Genomic DNA, 22,147 nt, shown 5'->3' on the forward strand with positions numbered 1-22,147 from the left:
AATATAGTGGGCACTCCCGAAAGACAACCACCTCTATACTTCTGGAGGGATTCCGTGCTGAACTTGAACACGTTTTTCCACAGGTCTCTCAAATTTGAAAATCATACCATGGGCCAGTTCTCACATAATCCTAGACTATCGCATGCTGCTAAGTGGATAAGCAAAGTGGTTGGTCTCACATATTCCTGCTTCTCTTCTCCTACTCTTGCATAGCTGGAAGGGAGACTTCTGCTGACTTTAGCATTGCCTTTAAAGAATCTTGGTCCCAGCATTACATACAAACCAGGCATCCAATTTTAAAACAAATAAGTCAATTTACTTGACATTTGCTATTCAAACCTATGGTGTGAAGTTACTTTGTCATGAGACTGACCAGCTTGGGTTCATCATGCTGCCACTTACACAACTTTAACACTGTCAAATATTCTTCTGTAATCTGTGGGATTGTCTATATTCTTGATTTGCCAAGTTCTTTTGAATGTCATGTCTTGTTTACTCCCAACAAATTTTTAAGGTAAGCAAGGCAGTCCTTTGCACAATGTCATGAGTGGCTTTTCAAACTCCAAGGGAATTTTAAAGTCAACTTATGATTAAACAGAGCAGGGAAAAGAGGGCTGAAATTAAGCAATGGCAATAATTAGATCCCGCTGCATGTAAATTCCCCAGGCACACTTTGGGGGCGATGGTTTGCCCCAACCTACCCATAAAGTCCTGAGCTGATGTGAAAGCAGATCCCACTGCAACACAGACTCACAACCTCACATCTTCAGCAGCTGAACCAGAAAGAGTAACATTATGCAAAGCTTTAAAGTATTTCACCTACCAGTGAATAACCTTCTTCATCTGATTCAGGCTGAGATAAATCAGATTCACTCCGTGATTTCATCAGTTTGTAACTTGAACTAGAATGGACTGAGCGACTCTCTGCAGTAAGGCTTTCACTTCTGTTTCATGCAGATGCAAAAAAAGAAAAGATAATAATTGAAGATGATAATTGGTCTGGAAACCAAGCCTTATGAGGAAGGAACAGTTGAGGGAATTGGGTATGCTTAGCCTGGTAAAGAGGAGATTGAGAGGAGATATGATAGCCATCTTCAGATATCTCAAGGGCTGTCCCATGGAAGGTGGAGCAAGCTTGTCTTCTCCTGCTCCGGAGGACAGGACCAAAACCAATGGATTCAAGTTACAAGAAAGGAGATTCTGACTAAACATCTGACAGTGGAACAAACTCCTTGCAGGTTTTTAAGGAGAGGTTGGATGGTCATCTGTCATGGTTGAGATTCCTGAATAGCAGGGGGTTGGAACAGATGACCCTTGGGGTCCCTTCCAACCCTACAATTCTATGATTCCATAAGAGCAGACAAAGTGCAGCTCCTAGGGTTTAACAATATGCACAGGGAAGTCTGATGTGCCAACAGAATGCTCTCTCAAACAAGGACTTCCCCTTTCACCAGAGACAAAGCCTGGCATATCCCACCACCACCACCCCATCCCTTAGAGCTCATTGCACAAATTTGGCACTACCAAAGGAAAGGGCCTGACTCTAAGACCTGCCCAATGTACCACTAACTGCTCTGGAACAAACAGTAGGACCTCTGACGCCTATTGTTAGGATTTGGCAGGCTCACCCTACCTTAGCAGATTACTGAGGATCTACTCAGCAAGGTTTCAAGAGCTGCTGGCTGCTCTTGTGCACAGTTCATTAATCGCACCTGGTCATGAGTCCAATCCCTTCTGCGGTACCAGTTGATGGCTGTTGCAACTGCCCTTCCTCTCTTCGTTTCTGCAGCTCCTCAATAACGGGGCTGACTCCCAGAATCAGCAAAGCACACCTATGGATCACAGAGTTGCAGGCAGCTGTGTACACATCTTGTCCTTCAGGAAGGTCTCTGCTGACTCTGCGTTCTTGCTGGGACTGAGGGGCCTGGTCATCCATTCGAGCCCCTGCCCCACCATTTATTCTCTCTCGGTCTCGACTGCGAGCTACTTCACGGGCTGATAGGAAACATTGAAAGATTTCTGTAACATGCAACACAAAAACAAAGGTCTTAACTTCTAGGCAGAGCTCAAGGGCTGTAAAAATTATTCAGGTGACTTTTTTTCATCACAGATAAAACTCCTATTGAAGGCCCCATTCATTTCAATGGGACTCTCTCTGAACAAGCTTCTGTGGAATCTTTTCCAAACTTTACTTACTGCCAGCTGTCATAACTTCATGCTCCCTTTCTTCCTCTTCCTCTTCTTGTTCCGGGTGCCCCTCTTCTCTTTCTCTTTCTGCCTGCTCTTCCATCTCTGCTTCTTCATCAATGGTCCGAGTAAAGGGGTGCTCTTGGGCATCAATGTCCAAAGAGTCTGGATTTTCTGACATCTGGGATAGGGGAGGAGAGAGGGTAAGGTTCAAAGATATGAAGAACTCATTGCTTAATAAGAAGTATGTTCTTAAATCAAACCAAGGGCGAGGTTTCTCAGGCCTGGCGGCCAAATGCAGCCTTCTCTCTGCCTGGACCCTAGGATTCTTCCTTAAGTCACACACCCTTTCCCGCAGCACAGCTGGAATGTGTCCTTGAACTATGATAGCACTTTGTTTGCCTGGAGGGTAAGTAGAAACCTGACTTTTGTATGGATGGAATACAGTGGAACCTCGGGTTACATATGCTTCAGGTTACAGACTCCGCTAACCCAGAAATAGTACCTTGGGTTAAGAACTTTGCTTCAGGATGAGAATAGAAATCGTGCTCCGGCGGCGCGGTAGCAGCAGGAGGCCCCATTAGCTAAAGTGGTGCTTCAGGTTAAGAACAGTTTCAGGTTAAGAATGGACCTCCGGAACGAATTAAGTACTTAACTCGAGGTACCACTGTATAGTGTTCTGTACGGAGGTAAGAATCACATCCACCCACTTCTGCCTCTGACCCCATCCACCACTGGCACAAGGCCCCCGGAAGGTTGGCTTCAAGCTGGGAAAAAATCTGCCCTTAAATTAAAACAGGAAACAGTAGTGATTGTGCTGAACAGCAGCTGACTCACACAGTCCTTTCAGGCTGTGGAGCTGAATTCATAGTAAAATGGTAGTGGTAAAATTGCTTCACCATAAGCACAGGTCACAGGATGACTGCCCCTGCAAAAATTTATGAAGCGGTGGAGTAATAATTCCACTATCTGTGCTTGTGTGAATGGATGCAGACAACCATTTTATACTTGTGACAATAATGACAAGGCTTTTTGTGGAACCTTCTAAGGGAAGGGACAATGCAGGAGGAATGGCACCAACATGTCAAGTCTGTAACTGCTTTGACAGGAGCAGAAGAACAGAAAAAGATCCACGATGAATCAAATCAGGAAACAACAACTAGTCCAGCAACCTCCTTCTTAAGAACAAGGAAGATAGGAAAGCAGGCAAGAAAAGCCTCCCTAGTTTAGAGCTAGAAGATCCCTTTTCCTCCTTTGACCAGGAAGCAGAGAAGCGTCTCCCGAGTCCAGTTAAAGGAAGAAACAGCTACCAACATAAGCCTTATAAACCACTCCCCCACAATTCAAAGCAGTAGGCAAATTAATTTAAAAACACAGTTTTATTTGTGGTCCATAGAACCCACCCACCCCCAAAAAGTAAAACATGCTGTAAAACAAAGGAATGTTTTTTTTTAAAAAAACAAAACCCTAGCTACAGAGAAAACAGAACCAAGCAAAAATTTGAAACAGAAATAAATATACTGGGCATATCTAAATAGGATTGAAAGTGAGCAAAACTGTAGACAAGGGCTCATATAATTGTCGGCCTCAAAAAAATAATCAACTATGCAGTCTTTCATGTTAAACCAATTTTCCTGCACTACGTAAGAAAGAGGAGCAGAAGTGCCAGTCTTTAGTCTTACCCATCTATCCCTTGAAGATGACCTAGTCTGAATAAGTTCCATATTCTTGCAAGCAAGCAAACGACTCCGCACTTTATACACACACCGATATACTTCTACTAAGGCTTTGCCAGGCTGATACCTAAAAGACACAAAAGTTATATAAGGCTAAGAGTACAGGAAATCTCTCTAACACAAGGGGGAAAGGTCTCAAAATGCTTTTTGGGTACTTGCCTGCTCTCACCACTTGCTTGACTAAGCAAATTTGTATGTTTCAGGAGGGCAGCAAGAACAAATCTAGACACAGTATCCAAAAGCGACTCACTACTCAGGGTGGCACTATCCCAATCTGAAGAGGTAGGGGAAAAGGAACTGATCAGTTTCCTGAAATAGTCACAGTTAAAACAGCATCAAATTATTCAGCCATATTTCAATAAGTCAGCCTGCATTTTTGCCTTAAACCAGGAGTGGGGAATCTTTTTCACCCCAAGGGCTGCATTCCCTCAATGGAAAACCTTCTGGGCATGCATGCCAGTGGTGGGCGGAGCCAGAGGTAAGAGTGGGCCCTAAATTCACTTGAAGCTCTGCTGTCTTGCCAGTGGGAAGTTCCTTTTTTCATTTTGCAATAGCCATGTGGCATGATCAGTGAGCAGAGCTTGCTAAAAGCCTCAATAAGGACTTCACTGCTCTGACACTGGGCAGTATTCACCCCAAAATATTGCACTCCTACCCACCCACACCATGAAATAGCACCAAGTTATATGAAGTGGGCTATCAAATTGGGATGGGTTTTTCAGAGTAATGGCAGATACACTTCATTGCCATGAGGTGTGGTCAGCAGGCAGAAGGTTATGTAGTTCTATGCTAGTTTCTATTTATTATGTGTCTAAAACTGCTTTAAACAATATGGTTTTGCCAGCAGATGTCCAATGTACAGTTATTTTAATAAGCAAGTTGACTACAACAGAAATGCAACTAATTTCAGAAAATACATGTGCTTCCTAAACTAAAATGGCCATGACAAAGTGGTTTCTCAAATGGTGTGCCCCAACCCAAGGAGTTCACTGAAATTTTAAGAGTTCTAGGTGTATCCACACCCTGGTTTTTGTTTTTGTTTTAACTAAACAAATAATGAAAGAGCCCCTCCTCCAAAATGAGCACAGATAAGCTTAATTATTGTCACTGTGGGAGGTGGCTCTTTTGCTTCCAAGAACTTACCTTTACTCACTGCATAGTCCTGCATGCTGACCCAGAGGCTACGAGCAGGCTCCTTTGCACACCCCAAAGCCAAATCCACAAAGACAGAGATTTCTGGGCAAAGCTTGTAATCAAATGGCTTTTGTTCTTCATTTCCAGAAAGAGCTACCTCTAACAAGGAACTCATGGACTTGTCTAAAATGAGATGAAGAGTCATGTCATTATTTATCTATTTAGGTACTTGCAAGTGGGGCCTGAATCAAAAGGGTTCCAATAAGCCAGCCATGTTGTTTTCTACTGCCAGCATTCTACTGCCAGCACCCCATACATATACATCTCCCAGCAACCCAAATACATCAAGCAACCCATGGCCAGCGAGCATGCTCAGTCCTCAGGAGGTCCTCACTTTTTTCTGAAGCCTTTTTTGTACTTTCCCCACGGCTACTGATACCTCCTCTCGTGTGTGGATGGTGTTTTGGCTACACAATGAACAGCACTCAGAGAATGCTATTAGTGTAGATCAGCCTTTCCCTACCTGGTGCCCTCCTGATCTTCCGGACTCCAGCAAGCAAGGCCATATTGTGCTGGGCTGACAGGAGCATGGCTGTGCTAGCTGGGGCTGATGGGAGATGAAGCCCAAAACATCTGGAGGGCACTAGATTGGCAAATGATGTCTTTTCAATGCAAAAAGTATTTGTACAGCAGCAAACAATACTACTAAGAAAGTATAAATAAAAACCAGTAAAAAAAATTCAATTCAAACAACAAAATAAAAATAGAAGTAAGCTAGCAATTAAACAAAGCAATTGATAAATCTTCCCAAAAACGAATACACTCTTTTTTTCTTTTGAAGGAAGGAAAGGGTCTGGTAAATCTCCCACAAATATGGGGCCATAACTGAGAAAGTTCTGTCTCTGGTTCTCATCAACTGGGACGTTATTAATGACAGGGCAGGGAGAAGCATCACCGATGACAATCTCAAGATTGGGGTAGGCTTGTGTATAGCCCCTAAGATAATCTGGTCTTAACCATTTATACAGCACCATCAATGTGCTTGCCACTTTAGAGAACACAAGACAACAGGTCCGTGTCCTGAGAATCTTACAATCTAGAATTCAATATAGAGGAAAGGAGGGGATGGAGACAAACAAGAGAAAGAACAGGCATTTATATTGCAGTCACATATGCTTCAACACAGTTACAGTAGAACATGGTGGGGAAAGAGACAATACCGAAGTCTCCTGAAAAAAGTGGGTTTGGAGGAAGAATTTGAAGAAAGTCAACAAAGTGGCATTGTGCTGGTGTTCCAAAAGGAAATTTTAAGCATAAGTGCAGCAAGGAAAGACAGCTTTAAGTTAAGACAAACTCCACCCCATTTAGAAGAAAGTCATTGTCCTTTTGGGCACAAAAGCAAATTGCTCTCTCTGCTACTAGCAAAGTGACTGCACTACTCCCGATATGGGAATGATGTCTTCCCACTTTCTCAGTCTAGACTGAGAAAGGAAAAGAGAAAAGCACACCCAAAGTTTGAAATTTTGCAAGCCCATCACTTTCTCACCCACTGAACCATCCCTCTCATGTGGAACTCTCCCTAAAGCCCTGCCTTTTGGGGTTTAAAAGCCAGAAATTCCCTGGTCCTCTTGTGAGATTCTCAGATGCATCTGGCTACCCACTCTGAAGAGACAGGATTCTGAACTAGATGGACTTTTGGACTGAGTCAGCAAGATAATTATTCTAACAAACCACAACGCTGCATCCACATGTGTGCCCACTAATTCACACATCAAAAAAGCAGTTGAAGAGATTACCTAACTGGGGAATGTCCATTTCAACTCCATCACTAAATAGTGGTGTTTTCAACCAATAAGCAGTATCTTGCTCTTCTGGTGACACAGGTGATCCTTGAAGCATTCCACCAAGACAGCGTCCAATAAGCAGAGCCACAGTTCTCTCAAGGTCAACTAGCCACACCCATGACTGTGCAGGCTGTGGTAAGGGCACCCCAGCTGGATCAACCAGTTCAGGTCCACCTAGAAATATTAATAGCTGAAATATTAATAGTCCATTTTTTCTGAGCCAAGATGTTTTGACAGAATATGCAAGCCCACCCACCTATCCTGTGATCTGTACTGAGCATGCAAGTTCCGATGTCTACACAAGCTCCCAAAACAAATTCCTCACCCATTTCAGTGGCAGGAACCAACGTAAGGATGTATTCATTCACATACAGTTACCTCCACTGAGCTGAATGAAGATCAGGATGAAAAACATTTGAAGGCACATGACCTAAATTGAAGAATTCATTTCAGAGAAAACTCTTCAGCAAGGGAGGACCCCCTTGGGGATTTACACTCAGCGCAATTACCTTAGTAATGTCCGAAGTGGTTAAAAAATACTCCTTAAAATGTCTACAGCAAAATGTACCAGGGATCTGATTAGGAAAAAACAAGGCTAATTCCCAAGGGGCTGGTGCTCATGTTAACAAAGGTCGTGGGTATAGCAGCAGCAATTAGCCAACTGGGCCTCCAGATTACTTTTTAGGCATCACAGAAGTCCTAGAGCTGAACCTTTGTGAAAGCATACTGTGAAACTGCTATCCTTTCTCTGTACTCACAAGTAACTGGTACACCAGAACTAGGAGGTGATGCTGTTTCTGGTGAGGGCTGACCATAGAAAAATGTGGGGGGGGGGGAGTGGGCACATAAACCAAGCTAAGTTCAGGTGAACAACACATTTTACCCAAAATTCATAAAGCATATTTGCATTCTACAATTCCTATCTTTCAGAAGGCAGAAGTACTGCACTGAATGCCTTACCATGAAGAGGCCACTGTAACTCCTGATCTTCTAAGAGAACAGCAGCTGGCAGCAGTCTGTTAAGGCGATCCAGAGGTGGCAACAGATCCAGCAGATAGCTCAATAAAGGTCGGGCTACTGATACAGGCAGTAAGAGCAAGGAATTGACAATTTGGCAAAGCATGCTTCCGGCTGCAGAGACATAAATTACATCTGCAATGGAGGGGGAAATGATAACTTCATTAATAAATTCCAAAAGGGGAACCATGGTTGGATTTTTCAACAGCAGCAAATGATGTGGCATCTTAAAGACTAACAACTGTATCGCAATATCAATTTTTGTGAGATTCTTATTGTTAGTCACCCCGCTTTGTGGCAAAGGGATAATGAGGGTCTCCAAAACTGAATGTAGTTCCCAAACAAGGGTAGGCTGATGGAGCCATTTTAATTTATACTGAATTGACAGGCTATATCCTGCCCATTCACTGTGGCCAGCAGGAAAGACTCTTCTGTGTTCCCCACTGCACCACAATCTGAGGCGCTGTTGGTGGGAATGAGGGCAAGGGCCTTTCTATAGCAGTGCCATAATGTGGAACTTCCTGCCAGAGAAATTCACCTCTTCCCCTCCTGGATAGTCTTAAGTCAACCCGTAAAGATCTTTGGGCTTGACCACTGCCCCCCCTTTTTGGTGTGCACCCCCTATTCTGGTTTATTCTTGCTGTTTTTTTCTGTTGCATTTTTACTGGCTTTAGGGTAACTGTATAACTTGTTTTTATGATGGAAGGGACCTGGAGAACTCCCAAAAAGGAGTGGAAAGGTGAGGAAGAGGTCTTGAAAGACATGTGCTGTTTTGTTGTATTTCCTTCTAAGAGTTGATACCTAAATTCTCAGATTGCAAAGACATCTAAATATACCAGTACAAGATCTGGCAAAAGAAGAGACAACTGGCAAAAAAACCTGAGCAGCAAATGGACTCATTTAAAAAACAAACTTGTTCGGTTCTGCTGCTCACATTGCTTATATTACACATGATCTAATAAGAAACACACACCTCTTAGTTTTTCCCCAACACTACCATTCCAAGAACTCTCCTTCAGCAAAGTAGCAGAGCGGGAATAGATATCTGTAGCATGAGGCAGTAGAAGTTGAAGGTGCTTGTGCAGGAGCGACACACTACTTGAATTCTGGGAACAAAAGAAACATTCTAAATATGCTTTACAAATGGAAACCTGCAACAATAAGTTACAGCATGGAGTTTAGGGTTCAAGCCAACTAGCTATGGCCCTACTCCTGGAGACTCCATTCCATTACTTTGCCTCCCACACAATTTCTCCATTTTCCCCTCTAAAAGCTAGGCACCATTCTCTTGCCACTGAGTATGATCAATTCTCGCTGGGATGATTTGGGCAGGGTTCTCCCCCTAGGTTTAAAAAAAAAAAAGTTTTTTTGTACTGCAAATCTTGGGTTTTCCCTGAACTTGCTAATACTTCTCTCTTGCGCGTTAATTGTGTTGTTTTGGCTGCATAAGCACCACCACTTACCTCTGAACACTGAAAATAGGAGGGAATGATGAACTTCTGTTCACAGAATCAGATTTCTAAAAGTCAGAGCCAAATATCCTTATTGGTCCTTTTTGTTCCATCCATTATGGAGCAAGTATACTCATCAATACATATGAAAAGTCACAGCACTAACCTCACTAACACTGTTGATATGACAATATGCCAGAAGTTGTTTCTGCAGGGAACACAGCAGCTCATGTAGATGAGCAGGCTGGCTGTTTTCTGATGATGATGTTCCAAGTAAAAATTTGTCACTGTTCTTTTCCAGCTCCCCAAATGCTTGATCCTAGACAGTTACAAGAATAATCATGTACATTTCCATATCATTCTCATCTTTCTTATTTTTATAAACTATGGGTTCAATTAAGTCCCAGTCAAAGTGAAAGATCCATGGACCTAAGTTAGTCATGTTTATTAACTTCAATGGGTCTAGGACTAGCATTAGATACAACCCTATGCTTTTGTTAATGGAAAGCCACTGGTAGTTTCCAGTAATAACTAAAAGTTTCAGTTTTGCCCCCCAAAAAGCTGAAGGAAGAAGAGTCCAACTAATCCAACTAATACGCAGCTTTAAAAAGGAGCTGACTAAAGAAAAAAAGGACCAAGCAGCTGGTAGCTTCTGCATATAAAAATGAGTTTTCAAGAACACAAAACTTTTCACGCCAGGTTTGTGCCTCTATTGACAACTGCTTCAACACAATTTTTAAAGAATACTGTCATATTTGTGCTGGCAACATGATCCTAGCCAATCAGGAATCATGTAGTCAGTGCAATGATACTGCAGCACTATATTAGTTGGATATGATTACATGGCAATGTCAAAAAGCCAATTCAGAGTGTGGACAATTACTTGCGCCCCTCACTCTGAATGGGTGATGGTTGTTGCATAGTTTATAGTCCCCACTGAACGTTGCTGTAAAGTGAGGGCGTTTTGGGGATGGGCAAATCCCTTTCCAATTCACCTCTGTCCGAGTTGGTTGTATTAAATCAAGTTTCCAATTGGTTAAGTGCTGTAGACCCCCTATTTTTCAAAAGTCAAGCCATGGATCTCCTACTTTTGAAAAATTTGACCTCACTAGGGAAGTTTTTGTGAATGGTGCCACAGACCTCAGGAGGTCCGCAGAGCACCAATTGGGAACCACTGTATGAAACAATTCCAACTTAATTGGTATTCAGAAATAAAATTCAAAGCTTACTGTATAAAATCCTAAATTTCGCAGAAGGGTCTTCATTAAAATTTCAGCCAGATGAGTATCTGGATGATTACTCTGGACATCATATGTTGGATCAGCAATAGTCCCATAGGCAATACAGAGTGAGGAAACATCTGGAGCATCAGATGGTGAGCTATAGCCAAGCAAGGAGGCTACATGAGTATGGTCCTGCAAACTCGTCAGAATAATATCCAATTGCATTCTCTGAAAAAATAAAAAATAGGCAATTTTCTTCATTTATAATTCTTAAGAGAGAAAAACCCAATTAGAAAATCAAGATGAAATTGTTTTATTTTCATGAACATGAAACTTGTCCAGGATCGAAGGGCAAACTGGAATATAATGGGCAACCGGGTAGCACTTAATTTATATATTGTCACTGTATGCAAATAATATAATTTGTGTATCATATTTAGCAATGTTAACCTAATGTTTTGAATGATTGGGACATAATACTGGTAAATGTAACTTGTTCTTATAGTTGACTGAAAATAGCAAAATTAATTCTATAAATAGGAAAGTAACTATGCGCTTGAAGAAGAAATATAACTGTGCTTTCTTTCACAAGCTTCTTTCTATCATTCAAACCATAGTTAGCAATTACATCTGAACTGCCAAACTATGGTTTAAGCGATTGTCCCAGAGTAGGATCTCATAATGGTTTAAGAAAAACCAAAGATACATTTCTCTGTATCGCAACTAGACGATGTTAGTATCAAACTTGTCCAGTAAAACTCTTTATTTACAAGCCCCACCTTGTTCCTAGTAGCGGTGTAGAGAACAGCTTCAGAATGGGAGCACAGTTCCAATACTACCCCCCTCTCCCAGCCTGCTAGAGTCTTCAGTCCAGCATCCTGTTGTGTGATATCCCTGTAATTCAGTTGGCCACCAGCAAAGTCACCCATTGTCCCTCTGACCCACATAATTACATCTTACTCTGAAAACAAAACGAAGATTTTTTTTTGCTTACTTATCCCCAACCTACACACTACACAGCAGCATAGAATTTATGTCCTCAGCCGAATAACACCATGTTATCCTCCATAGTGGCTACTATGGAAGCATGTTCAAGCAAATGCTAATTCCAAGAGACTTTTTACCTGCCCCTTTGACAGGCTCTCCCATCTGTCAGGACCTTGGGGTAGAAGGGAATGCAGCAATTCCATCCTCTCTCTCAATGGAGGCAGTAGCATTGTGGCTCCAACTGACAGAGTTTCAATTACAACCTAAGAAGTGGAATGAGAGGTTGCTGAGACTATTTCAACTTACCCTGGAAAGCATTTTTGAAACATTTCACCTTATGCATTTTGAAATTATAGCTCTGCAACCACTCTACACATTAGTTTCAATATATCAACTGAAAAGACTAGGTGCCGTTAACTGCTATAAGCTGTGCAACATTTACTTCCTTCCCTATCTCCTGGAATCATAGAATTGAGGAGTTGGAAGGGACCCCAAGGATCATCTAGTCCAAACCCTACAATGCAGGAATCTCAACTAAAGCATCAATCACAGATGGCCATCCAACCTCTGCTTAAAGACATCCAATGGCAGACAGCCCACAACCTCCTGAGCGAGACTGTTCCACTGTTGAACAGCTCTCCTGCACAAGAGTAAGCATTCAGTGTACAACGGGGTGCAGGAGCAGTTATGTGTAAGTATTTTTGTATTTTAACAAACTTTGGGAATTCCCTAAGTTGGAGGGTGATTGTGAGTGTGGTGTTGCTTTGGGAACAAAGCTGTGGACACACACACTTTAGTTTCAGCTTAACAAAGCGTGATAAAACAGTCAGGTAAGTTAGAGAACTTGTGGCAGAATATTGAACTGAGTTTCTAGGTGTCAGATTTTTAGATTGCCTTCCCAACTTGAATTAATAGGGCACACAACCTAAAAACACAAGCAAGTGTGGTTCACTTTGGACATTTACCTCCTGTATTTCATCTGGAACAGAAGAGTCCATCAATCTAAACAACAGATTCCGAAGCGGGCCAGCCTGCCTTCCAAGTATGCTTGTGGCTACTCCGCCAGCTAGTGCAAGCGCAAGGTGGTTAGAGAGCAGCTTCAGGCACAACTTCAGGAAATTGTGATGCTCCCTGAAAAACAAGGGATTGCCATTAACCCAGGCTTACCTGTGATCTCCAGTTATTGCTATCAGGTACATTTTCCCTTCTACAGTACTCATGCCCAGCATCTGAACAAAAAGTTTCACATATCACAATAGTCTTACAATGGTTTAGTTGGTGTAACTGTCACAATACAACCAAACAACATTCAGGGCTCAGCAACAGCACAGACAACGAGGAACACACCCCTTGAAAACCCACCAGGCCCCTTTGCTTTTAGCATTCAGGAGAAACATAGCCTTTTTGTTTCAGTGTGCCTTTGGCTTGTGGCTTTTCTGCTGTTCTGCTGAGACTGGCTTTTCTTCTGCTGTTTATTTGGTTTTGTCCGGTTTTATCTACTGCTGATTTCAACTGCTTTGCTTAAGAATGATTTTGCATTGGTTATTACTTTATTGTTATTTTAATTCTTTATCGTAGCAAACCTAACACCAGCTGGGCAGCATGGGATGTGACAGAGCAGTATAGCCACTGCTACACCCAGTGAAATATTGTTATGCATTATGCTTAGGTTTGATAATAATGTTTATCATAAAGAAAGAACACCTCTGATTAAATGTGTATATATATAGTTTCAACTGTATTTTCAGATTAATTTTCTTGAGTTGAGGTTTAAATGTTTTCCCTACAAACATCAAAATGCCAATACCCTGAAAATGAGTTTTAAGAGGAGAGACACTTTACAGTTGAAGAAGTTTCTAAGACTTTACACACAGAGCTGATCAAATGTTGTTAGTTTTTCCTCTTTCCCAGAAATAAGCTGACTCATTGGTCCTTCCATCCAGCCTGACGTAAAGAGCTACAGTAAAACTGAAAGAACCCTTCCAATTGCCATTGGCAACCAACACCATATTCCAAGTGAAGGAAAGATCCTGCTGGGTCCACACAGGCCGCATGCATTTGATGGCAAATCCCACCAAATGGGAGGTTTCAATTGCAGAGCTGCTTCCAGAGGTAACTGAACCAATATATCATGATGTCTGAAATAATGATGGCGTTATGCAGAAGCATTGGCTAGCTTCACAGTTTTTCCTGCATCATGATTTTTGCCGGTGTCTGCTCTTGTGATTTGATGACCCCTGCATAAGGCAGGGGAGAGTTGAGCTGGCAGTTAACAGGGGTTGCAGGAATCAAGAGAAGCACTGACTGCTTTCATGGTTTTCCCACAGTGTGATTTTTGCATAGCACAAACACGGACATGGACACACACGGACACACATATCATGATCCGTGATATATTGTCATGTCAAAAATTATGAAACTGATAAAACTATACAGTGGTACCTCGGGTTACATACGCTTCAGGTTACATACGCTTCAGGTTACAGACTCCGCTAGCCCAGAAATAGTGCTTCAGGTTAAGAACTTTGCTTCAGGATGAGAACAGAAATCGTGCTCCGGCGGCGTGGTGGCAGCAGGAGGCCCCATTAGCTAAAGTGGTGCTTCAGGTTAAGAACAGTTTCAGGCTAAGTACGGACCTCCGGAATGAATTAAGTACTTAACCCGAGGTACCACTGTATTGACTTCAAACCAGTTTTGGATGATATACTGATATATATTGCCCAGCCCTAGTACTGTTGCACAAATCTGAACTCTCATTCTGGAAATGCAAGCCAAGACTTTCCATGCATGAATGTGCCAATAATAATAATAATAGTAATAATAATAATAATAATAATATATAAAAAATCAACAGGATAGCATATGCCATATAAACAAATACCTTGAGGATGGGAAAGGAAGAGGAGGAATCTCACTGTTGATTTTGTCACAATACTGCTCAAGGAAAGAACGGAGGTGAGAGAAGGTACTTTCTTCAAGATCCACACAGTAAGGTCTGTGCCAGGCAACAACTTGTCTGCAAATCAAATAGAAGATGACCATGGAGCAAAAATTTAACATCAATCAAAATAAATAATGACTCATTAAAAACAGAACAAGCTCTTCTTGCCAAGAATATATAAGTGAGGGGATCTGGTTAAGCACAAAGCATTGTGATTCAAAGGCACCCTCACGTGATGGAGCCAAGACCCATTCCATTAGGCATGCATAAACGTTAAATGGTTTGGTTATTATCAGTATATAATTGCTTACCTGTCTCTGGGAAGGGCTGTCCAGGCAAGACTATGGGATGTTCCAGCTGAAATCTGCTGAATTGCTACTCCATCTAAGCCACTCACTTTCTTTGGTTTTGTAATGGGACCTGTGGAGTTCCCTTGGCCACACTGTCCCATGGAATTGTTACCCCAAGCATAAACTTCATTATCTAAACAAAAAACAAGTAACAGTAAGAATAACAGTTTTGAACACACTTGAAAACCAATGTGTATTTGCCATAATAAGCTTTAGTATTACATTATAGTTTACCATGAGAAAGTGCCAAACAGTGGCTGTCCCCAATTGAAATATCCACTATCCGCGTTGCAGCCAGCTCTTCAATCAGCTTGGGCCTGAGCGCTGTAGCTTCTGAAGACCCACATCCGAGACATGCACCACAGCCCCAAGCGTACACCTGGATCAAAATATACAGAATTTAATACACAAAATATCATTGTTATTACTCCAAAAGCCCCATCTGCAATCCGGTTAGGATTGTCACACTGTTAAAGAAATCTTGGTCACTAACTGATGACGAGTCAATTAAATTTGCATACAGGAAAACACAATTACTCTGAAGCTGGTTATATTCTTTGTCTTTAGATGAAGCATATGAGTCATAGCAGGCATCATCTTGGAAGAGCTTTCTGCCCAATGTGAAAGACATCAGGGAAAGCCTCTTTAAAGGTGATGCATCTTTAGTGGTACATCTATGAAAAATATTTTAAGAAATAAATTAACTTGCCAAGCAAAGACAACCTACCACACCCTAGGCCACCCCAAACCTCTATCACCACCAAGGAAATATAATAAGTGAATAGAAAGAGAACCCACACAAATGATGCTTACATAAAACCCCACACATTCACTAAGTAGAAAAAATAGAAGTATTGTCACGCCACCCCACGAGCCATCCCCACCCTCCCCCTCATTCCCCCTTTTCTTCCCAACCTAATACTGCATGCAACACTAATGTCTCACAACAAATGAAAATGATATGTAGAAAACACAACTTGAAAAAAGATGCAATGCACATATTTTTGTAAACTAAGAAATCTTTAATAATTTTTTTCTTATAGTTAATACAATCTTTATCAAACCAGTTATACTTATTTGAAGGTTTGTTGCTGAACTGAGGGTCTAAAAAAGAAGAAAATAATTCCTGGATAGTCTTATAATAACAATCATTATCCTCCAAGGGCATCAATTTTTGGTTAGCCACAGGTTTGAGAATAACTGGGTTATTTTCAAATACTGCTAATAGATCCTCCCTATTTTTATCACTTATATAAACTCTTTTGGCATAGATAGTCTTATCAATACTAATAAGAGGACTAATATCATTATTTCTAGGATTCCTGTACATCTCTAAAACTATTGGGAAGTGGTCACTTTCTGAGCGAGGTACAACTGTAAAAGAGGCAACTTCATTTAACATTTCAACGGAAACTAGAGAATAGTCGATTACGCTCCTACCCCTTTTGGAGCTGAAGGTAAAATTTCCTGGAATATCCAGCCACATTGAGCCATTCAAAAATGAGAGGTTAAATTCTAAAACCAATTGTAAGAGTTTTCCTCCCGCTTTATTAATAATGATGTCCTTTGAATTCCTCCCTATTCTCAATGGAAGTGGGGCATCTTCAGCTAGATTTGAGACATAGTGTTTATAGAGAGCTGTATTATCTGATCCAATTCGAGCATTGGTGTCTCCCATTACAATCAGGGGGATATTTGGGGATTTACTACGTATTAAATACAACTCTTCAGAGACTATATTCCAACCATAATCTGGTCTAATTTCTAACTCTAAGGGAGGAAAATATATATATTTAAAAGAAGAATTTCCCTGTAAACAATGGAAAATGATAACAGTTGTGCATACTGTCCCAATATTTCTGATATATTTTTTTTAAAAAAGAAATAAATTCACTTAAAAGGTGAATTGCAAGGTTTTAAAACTGCTTAGTTGTTTCAGCAATTAAAAGTTGCACTCCTACACCAAACCATATATGGTGCTCAAATTCAAATGGATTTCCCATCCTCATTTCACACCAATGGAGAGAGAACTCCTCATGGGCATCCTGTGTAAGCACAGAGTACTGCAACCAAAGACCCTCTGTGCATAGCTTTCAGTTTGCATACTGGGAATACTGCAAGCAACTGCTAGGTTTGGGAGGTGGTGATTCATAATTTCTATCTACAATCAGTAAAATCCACATAGCACTAAACTGCATTCTTTTTCATTCTTCACCATTGAAGTGGAGGCTGACCGTTTTCTCTTACGAGTTCTTACAGGAAAATCTAAGGTTTCAACAATGTTTCCCTTTGAAAGGATGTTAGATATGAACCATGTGCATACAGCTGCTATTTAGGATGTGAGTTTTATTAGACTGCAATACAGTGGAACCTCTACTTATGTTCACCTCCGATTATGTATCCTTCGGGATACGTGCGTGGGAAACCAGAAGTATTTTTCCAGGTTTTGCCCTGCACACATATGCAGAAGCACTAAACCGCGCCGCGCACATGCGCTGAATCAGCACCTCCGGATACGTACACCTCGGGATCCAACCAGAGCTCTGGAACAGATCCCGCACACAACTGGAGGGACCACTGTATTTTAAGACTTTACTTTCTATTCTTTGATTTTTTTTAATACAGTGGAACCTCGGTTTTCGAACGTAATCCATTCCAGAAGAACATTCGACTTCCAAAACGTGCAAAACAGAGGCGCAAAAGACAGTTTGGCAGGTCAATAGAGAAAATTGTGAAAAACAACAGATACACGCAGCGAAAGCCATTCAACTTCCGAGGCGAGTTCGAAAATGGAAGCATTTACTTCGGGGTTTTTGGCGTTTGAAAACCAAAACATTTGGCAACAGAGATGTCCGAAAACCAAGGTACCACTGTATATCACTTTGGCTACTTTTAAAGTATAAAAACACACAACAAAGAAAGAAGTACAGCAAAACACAAATGTCTTATTGTCAAACTTGTAAACACTCCCTTGCCTACAGTGAGTAGGCAGAGAAACGTTTGTAAACTTACTTAATTAATTTTCTTTTTTCCTCAGACTGCTGATAAACCACAAATGACTTGCACTGTTACAAATGGATAGTAAGAATGGTTTCTGGGCTAGGAACTTTTGTGAAATTGGCAATGCTGCTTGCATCTTACCTGCCCCGTTGAGGTTAGAGCAAGTGAAGACTGACTTCCTGCACAAACTTTCCGAATGAACATTCCCTGTAGGGCTTCTATAACTTTAGGTTTGTACACTCTGTTGGTGTCACCATGACCAAGTTTGCCTGTTGGGATCATACACAAGAGATCAATAATGTTTATGTTGCCTCCTGCACCTCTTGGGCCATTCAATGACCACAAATCTAACATAATCTGCAGTTTTAAACTGGAAATATTTAAAGTGAACTGCATACAAAATTTATCATAACAGCTACAATTTAACAAAGAAACCTCTCCAAATACATATAAGGACATGAATCATTACCACATACTAGTTTACTGATTTAGGGCACAATCCATAAACTCAAAGAGACCACACAATCTTCTACCACGGCCAGCAACACACACACACACACACACACACACACACACAGAGAGAGAGAGAGTTGTGAGAGGAGCCTTCACAAACAAAGCCTGCAGACCTAAGCATCATAGCAACAGAGGTTTGGACTATCAGCCACAGCTCCATAAACCATGGTTTATGAAGCTGCAACAGCATGTTCCTCCCACACCCAGGCTTATATTAAGCCCTGTTACATTTGAATGTAGGAATGCAAGATCCTGGCTTCATCAAGTCAGAGTTGCCTCTCATGGTCAAACCAGGAAACTATGGATTGAACTGAGATAACAAACCAGGATAACCAGCCAGGATATTAGCTGAAATTGCCAGAGTCCCCCACTTTAGACACAAATAGGCCTAGCACAAGCTGGTGTGTGAAGATAGGAAAGGAAGAGTAGGGTGAGAAAGGAGCATGTGACTACAGCAAATGGTCACCACTTTGTCAACCATGGTTTCTGAAACCATGGGCGACCATCCAAATGCAGTCATTGGCTTTTTCTGCACTTGAATATGGCCAGAAAGGCAGAACAAGACAGAACATGGAAGCAGAGGTTTTATGGACCTTCTGCCCCCACCATGCCCTTAACAGATGATGTTCTGTACAATCTCAAGCACAACCTAGGAGATATTGCATGGAAAAAACATTACCATTATCTCCTCCTCCAAATGACCAAACCGTTCGCCCATCTTTGGATAAAGCTATGGTGTGCGAACTGCCACAAGAAACCTCTCCGACGTTGCTAATATCTTTTACTAAAGTTGGAATGTTACGGCTGTTGCTGTCTCCATGACCTTGGAAAGAAAGAAAAAAGAAACATTATTTCTGCATTAAAGAAAATAATAATTATTTCTGTCAACCTGAAAACTTGGGTTATGCAGTAAAGAAAATAAATTTCTCACCAAAGATGAATGCATTACACTTATTATCATCAGCACCAGCACCAGCATCTCTTACCCGCCCTTCACCAGAAGATCCACAGCATGTTACAGCATATTAAAGCACAATTCAAACAGTTTAGAACTGTTTTAGTGAACACTTTGTGCCAGTATACATGTATACTTTATCATAAACTTTTAACCAAGTAAATGTTTACTCCTTAAACATAGTTTAAAAAAACCTGGAAGCCATTTTGGGAAGAAGATAACAACTTCTATCACTAAAGAAAAAAATTATACTCTGAAAATGAAATGCCTGATAGGGAGAAAATAGGGACAGTGATAGAAATATAAAGAAGAAAGAATTAATTTATTGGAGGTTTCAAAAGTTGATAGTCTTTTCAAAACAAAGATATTTTGAGTCAAGTTAATAAAAACAGGAATCTTTTGCCTTTTAAAATTATGCAGTTAAGAAAGAATGGAATGGCAGTGAAAGGAGAGCTGAGAGACAGAACATCTGAAACGTATTATTCAGAATTCTTTGAAAGAACAGATAGCAGTGGTTTGAGATGGAGTCCTATTGCAACATATTGAAGCAAAGAAAGAAGAATATTTGGACTCCCAAGAAACAGTTTTAACAATTTATTATTATTTATTAAATGTGTATACTGTCCTATCAATGATCACCAAAAATAAAAACCCTAGACTTATGAGTAAAGATACAAGAAACATGCATGATAAATAGTATACCATTAAATCAAAGTGTGTCTTGCTACTATTTAGCTCTGTCCAATTATTGGGTTAAAAGTCTGTAGTAAAGTTTATTTTGTACAGGCAGCGACCATTTTGCATGGGGGTCCTGTTCCCAGCCCCCATGTGTGTCGACAGAGTGCATATAAGCATGTCCCACCCTGTTTCACCCTCATTTTGCCGCCTTCCGGGTCCAAAAGGACCCAAGTGATTGAGCATCAATTGGACGTGCCTAAAATGGTTGCCGCCTGTACTGTCTTACGTAAATCCCAGTACCTTTCTTTAACGTTAGATTTTATTTCAATGAAATATTAATTATATTCCTAAAATCACTGGGCAAGTCAAACTGTTTCCATTACCTAGTCTACCAAAGTCTCCTTCTCCCCACGTATACAATTCACCATCTTCTGTGACAGCAGCACTGTGCCGGTATCCAGCTGACACACATACCACAACCTGCATTGCATGCAAAGGGGAGAGAGAGTTAAAACTAAACTGGTGCTGGAAATGCTGCTTTCAACACAGGAGACACAATGAGACTTTCCTCATTCCTTTCCCCTTCTCCTTGAACTCTACAAGGAAGAGAGACCTGAACCAAGGCCTTGTAACTGCCACTAATCACAAAGCCTCAAATTTCAGCTGAAGTCGGTCCAAATTCAGAAAAACCACCCGAATGCCAAACCAAACAGGAAAGTCCCTACACATCCTTCTGTATGGCTGCACTCCAAGCAGCAGGTGTCTTGGGCTTGCCACAAGCATCAATCCACTCAAGGTGAACATCCCCATGCCAGAGCCAAACTCTCACAGCCATGACTGGCACCATCATTCTACATGCCTGGCCTGACTCAAGTGGCAAGTCCAATACCAACATTACACCATTGTCAGCTGGAAACATTTTTCGCCAGCCTTCACACAAAGTGAATAACCTACTTTGTGGTTTTATGATAAGCACATTTCTTCTGGTATTTCTAATTCACTGTAACCCCTCGCCCACAGTATATAAATGTTTTAAATAAATAAATTAGTATGACTGCAGCTTTCTAGACAACACCAAAAGCTCGAGTCATGCTTAACAGTTGGGTTAGGGTAGTCATTTCTTAACACCCAAAGAGGATGTGGAAGGTGCCTCCTAAGCCAGCCCCCAGCTCAATCTTGATTCTGGAAAACATTCTGCCTCCCTGTGGATTGAAAGGAGAGAACTCCACTGTTTCCACCCAATGGTCCACAGCAATAAGGGACAAAGGCAAAAATGGATAACAAGAAACCCTAAAATACATGAAGTCTCCAAAGCAACACTATGAAAGAAGGAAAGTGCCATTCAGTTCCTTTGTGTAAGCATACCTTTCCTTGCAAAGGGCCCTGGATAAGTTTTGGATATTTCTGCGTTGAGCTATTTCCATGGCCCAATTTTCCATAGTCACCATCACCCCAGCTGAAGACTTCTCCTTCTGTTGTGAATGCTAATGTGTGGCCATCAGAACCTTTAGATGATGACACCTTTTTGATAGATCTGTGAGGCTCAAAAGTCAGCTTCTTCAGTGTAGATTGATTGTTGGAATCGCCCAGTCCCAACCTGCCATAACTGCCTTTGCCACAAGCTCGAACAGAGCCATCTGTAGATATTACAAATGTACAGTACTGGCCAGCTTCAATCTATTGTGGGAAGAAAATTAGAGATCATTAAAAATAATTTATTTAGAACTGCCTATCAAGGGTTATTTTAATTTTTAGAACAAGGGATCCCTATATAGCTCAGGAACCACAAACTTGTAGCATGCATTTTTCACATTTGGCAGTGATATACAAAGTTTTTCAACAGTGAAAGCTTCATCTCTTCTTTTTCACTACACCGATAACACATGTAAAAACAAAAACCCCAGTCACTCACTGTCTGAGCATCAGAAAAACTTGGAGCCAACTTGGGCTGAAGAATTTTCTCTTGTGTTCCTTCCACAAGTTGGTGGCTGCTGTTACTGCCCCAAACATACACTTCACAGGTCTCAGAAACAACAGGAGCATCACCCGTCTGAATGCTGTCTGGACTGGCGCATGTCCTAGAGTAGTCTGAAGCCATGCGACAAACCTAGCAAAATAGAAATACATTTCA

General features: G+C 41.2%; 1 protein-coding gene across 11 annotated transcripts in view; it reads right to left on the reverse strand.

Annotated features, from left to right (window-relative positions):
• HERC1 (HECT and RLD domain containing E3 ubiquitin protein ligase family member 1) overlaps window positions 1-22,147 on the reverse strand; it is a 111,804-nt gene that overhangs the window by 66,062 nt on the left and 23,595 nt on the right. For 10 of the 11 annotated variants that reach the window (XM_053365925.1, XM_053365928.1, XM_053365927.1 and 7 more), the window contains 21 exons: window positions 21,929-22,123; window positions 21,382-21,693; window positions 20,400-20,496; window positions 19,063-19,206; window positions 18,012-18,139; window positions 15,105-15,249; window positions 14,832-15,003; window positions 14,461-14,595; window positions 12,545-12,710; window positions 11,717-11,842; window positions 10,599-10,820; window positions 9,536-9,688; window positions 8,892-9,024; window positions 7,862-8,053; window positions 6,854-7,075; window positions 5,067-5,240; window positions 4,083-4,197; window positions 3,870-3,990; window positions 2,197-2,368; window positions 1,713-2,019; window positions 824-944 (listed from right to left, as the gene is read on the reverse strand). In XM_053365925.1, the coding sequence (XP_053221900.1) occupies window positions 824-944; window positions 1,713-2,019; window positions 2,197-2,368; window positions 3,870-3,990; window positions 4,083-4,197; window positions 5,067-5,240; window positions 6,854-7,075; window positions 7,862-8,053; window positions 8,892-9,024; window positions 9,536-9,688; window positions 10,599-10,820; window positions 11,717-11,842; window positions 12,545-12,710; window positions 14,461-14,595; window positions 14,832-15,003; window positions 15,105-15,249; window positions 18,012-18,139; window positions 19,063-19,206; window positions 20,400-20,496; window positions 21,382-21,693; window positions 21,929-22,123 (3,552 nt within the window). The remainder of the gene's footprint in view (window positions 1-823; window positions 945-1,712; window positions 2,020-2,196; window positions 2,369-3,869; window positions 3,991-4,082; window positions 4,198-5,066; window positions 5,241-6,853; window positions 7,076-7,861; window positions 8,054-8,891; window positions 9,025-9,535; window positions 9,689-10,598; window positions 10,821-11,716; window positions 11,843-12,544; window positions 12,711-14,460; window positions 14,596-14,831; window positions 15,004-15,104; window positions 15,250-18,011; window positions 18,140-19,062; window positions 19,207-20,399; window positions 20,497-21,381; window positions 21,694-21,928; window positions 22,124-22,147) is intronic. The other variant, XM_053365929.1, reaches the window with a different exon arrangement.

The sequence above is a fragment of the Podarcis raffonei genome, chromosome 14, assembly GCF_027172205.1.
Source record: "Podarcis raffonei isolate rPodRaf1 chromosome 14, rPodRaf1.pri, whole genome shotgun sequence".
Taxonomy (NCBI): Eukaryota; Metazoa; Chordata; class Lepidosauria; order Squamata; family Lacertidae; genus Podarcis; species Podarcis raffonei.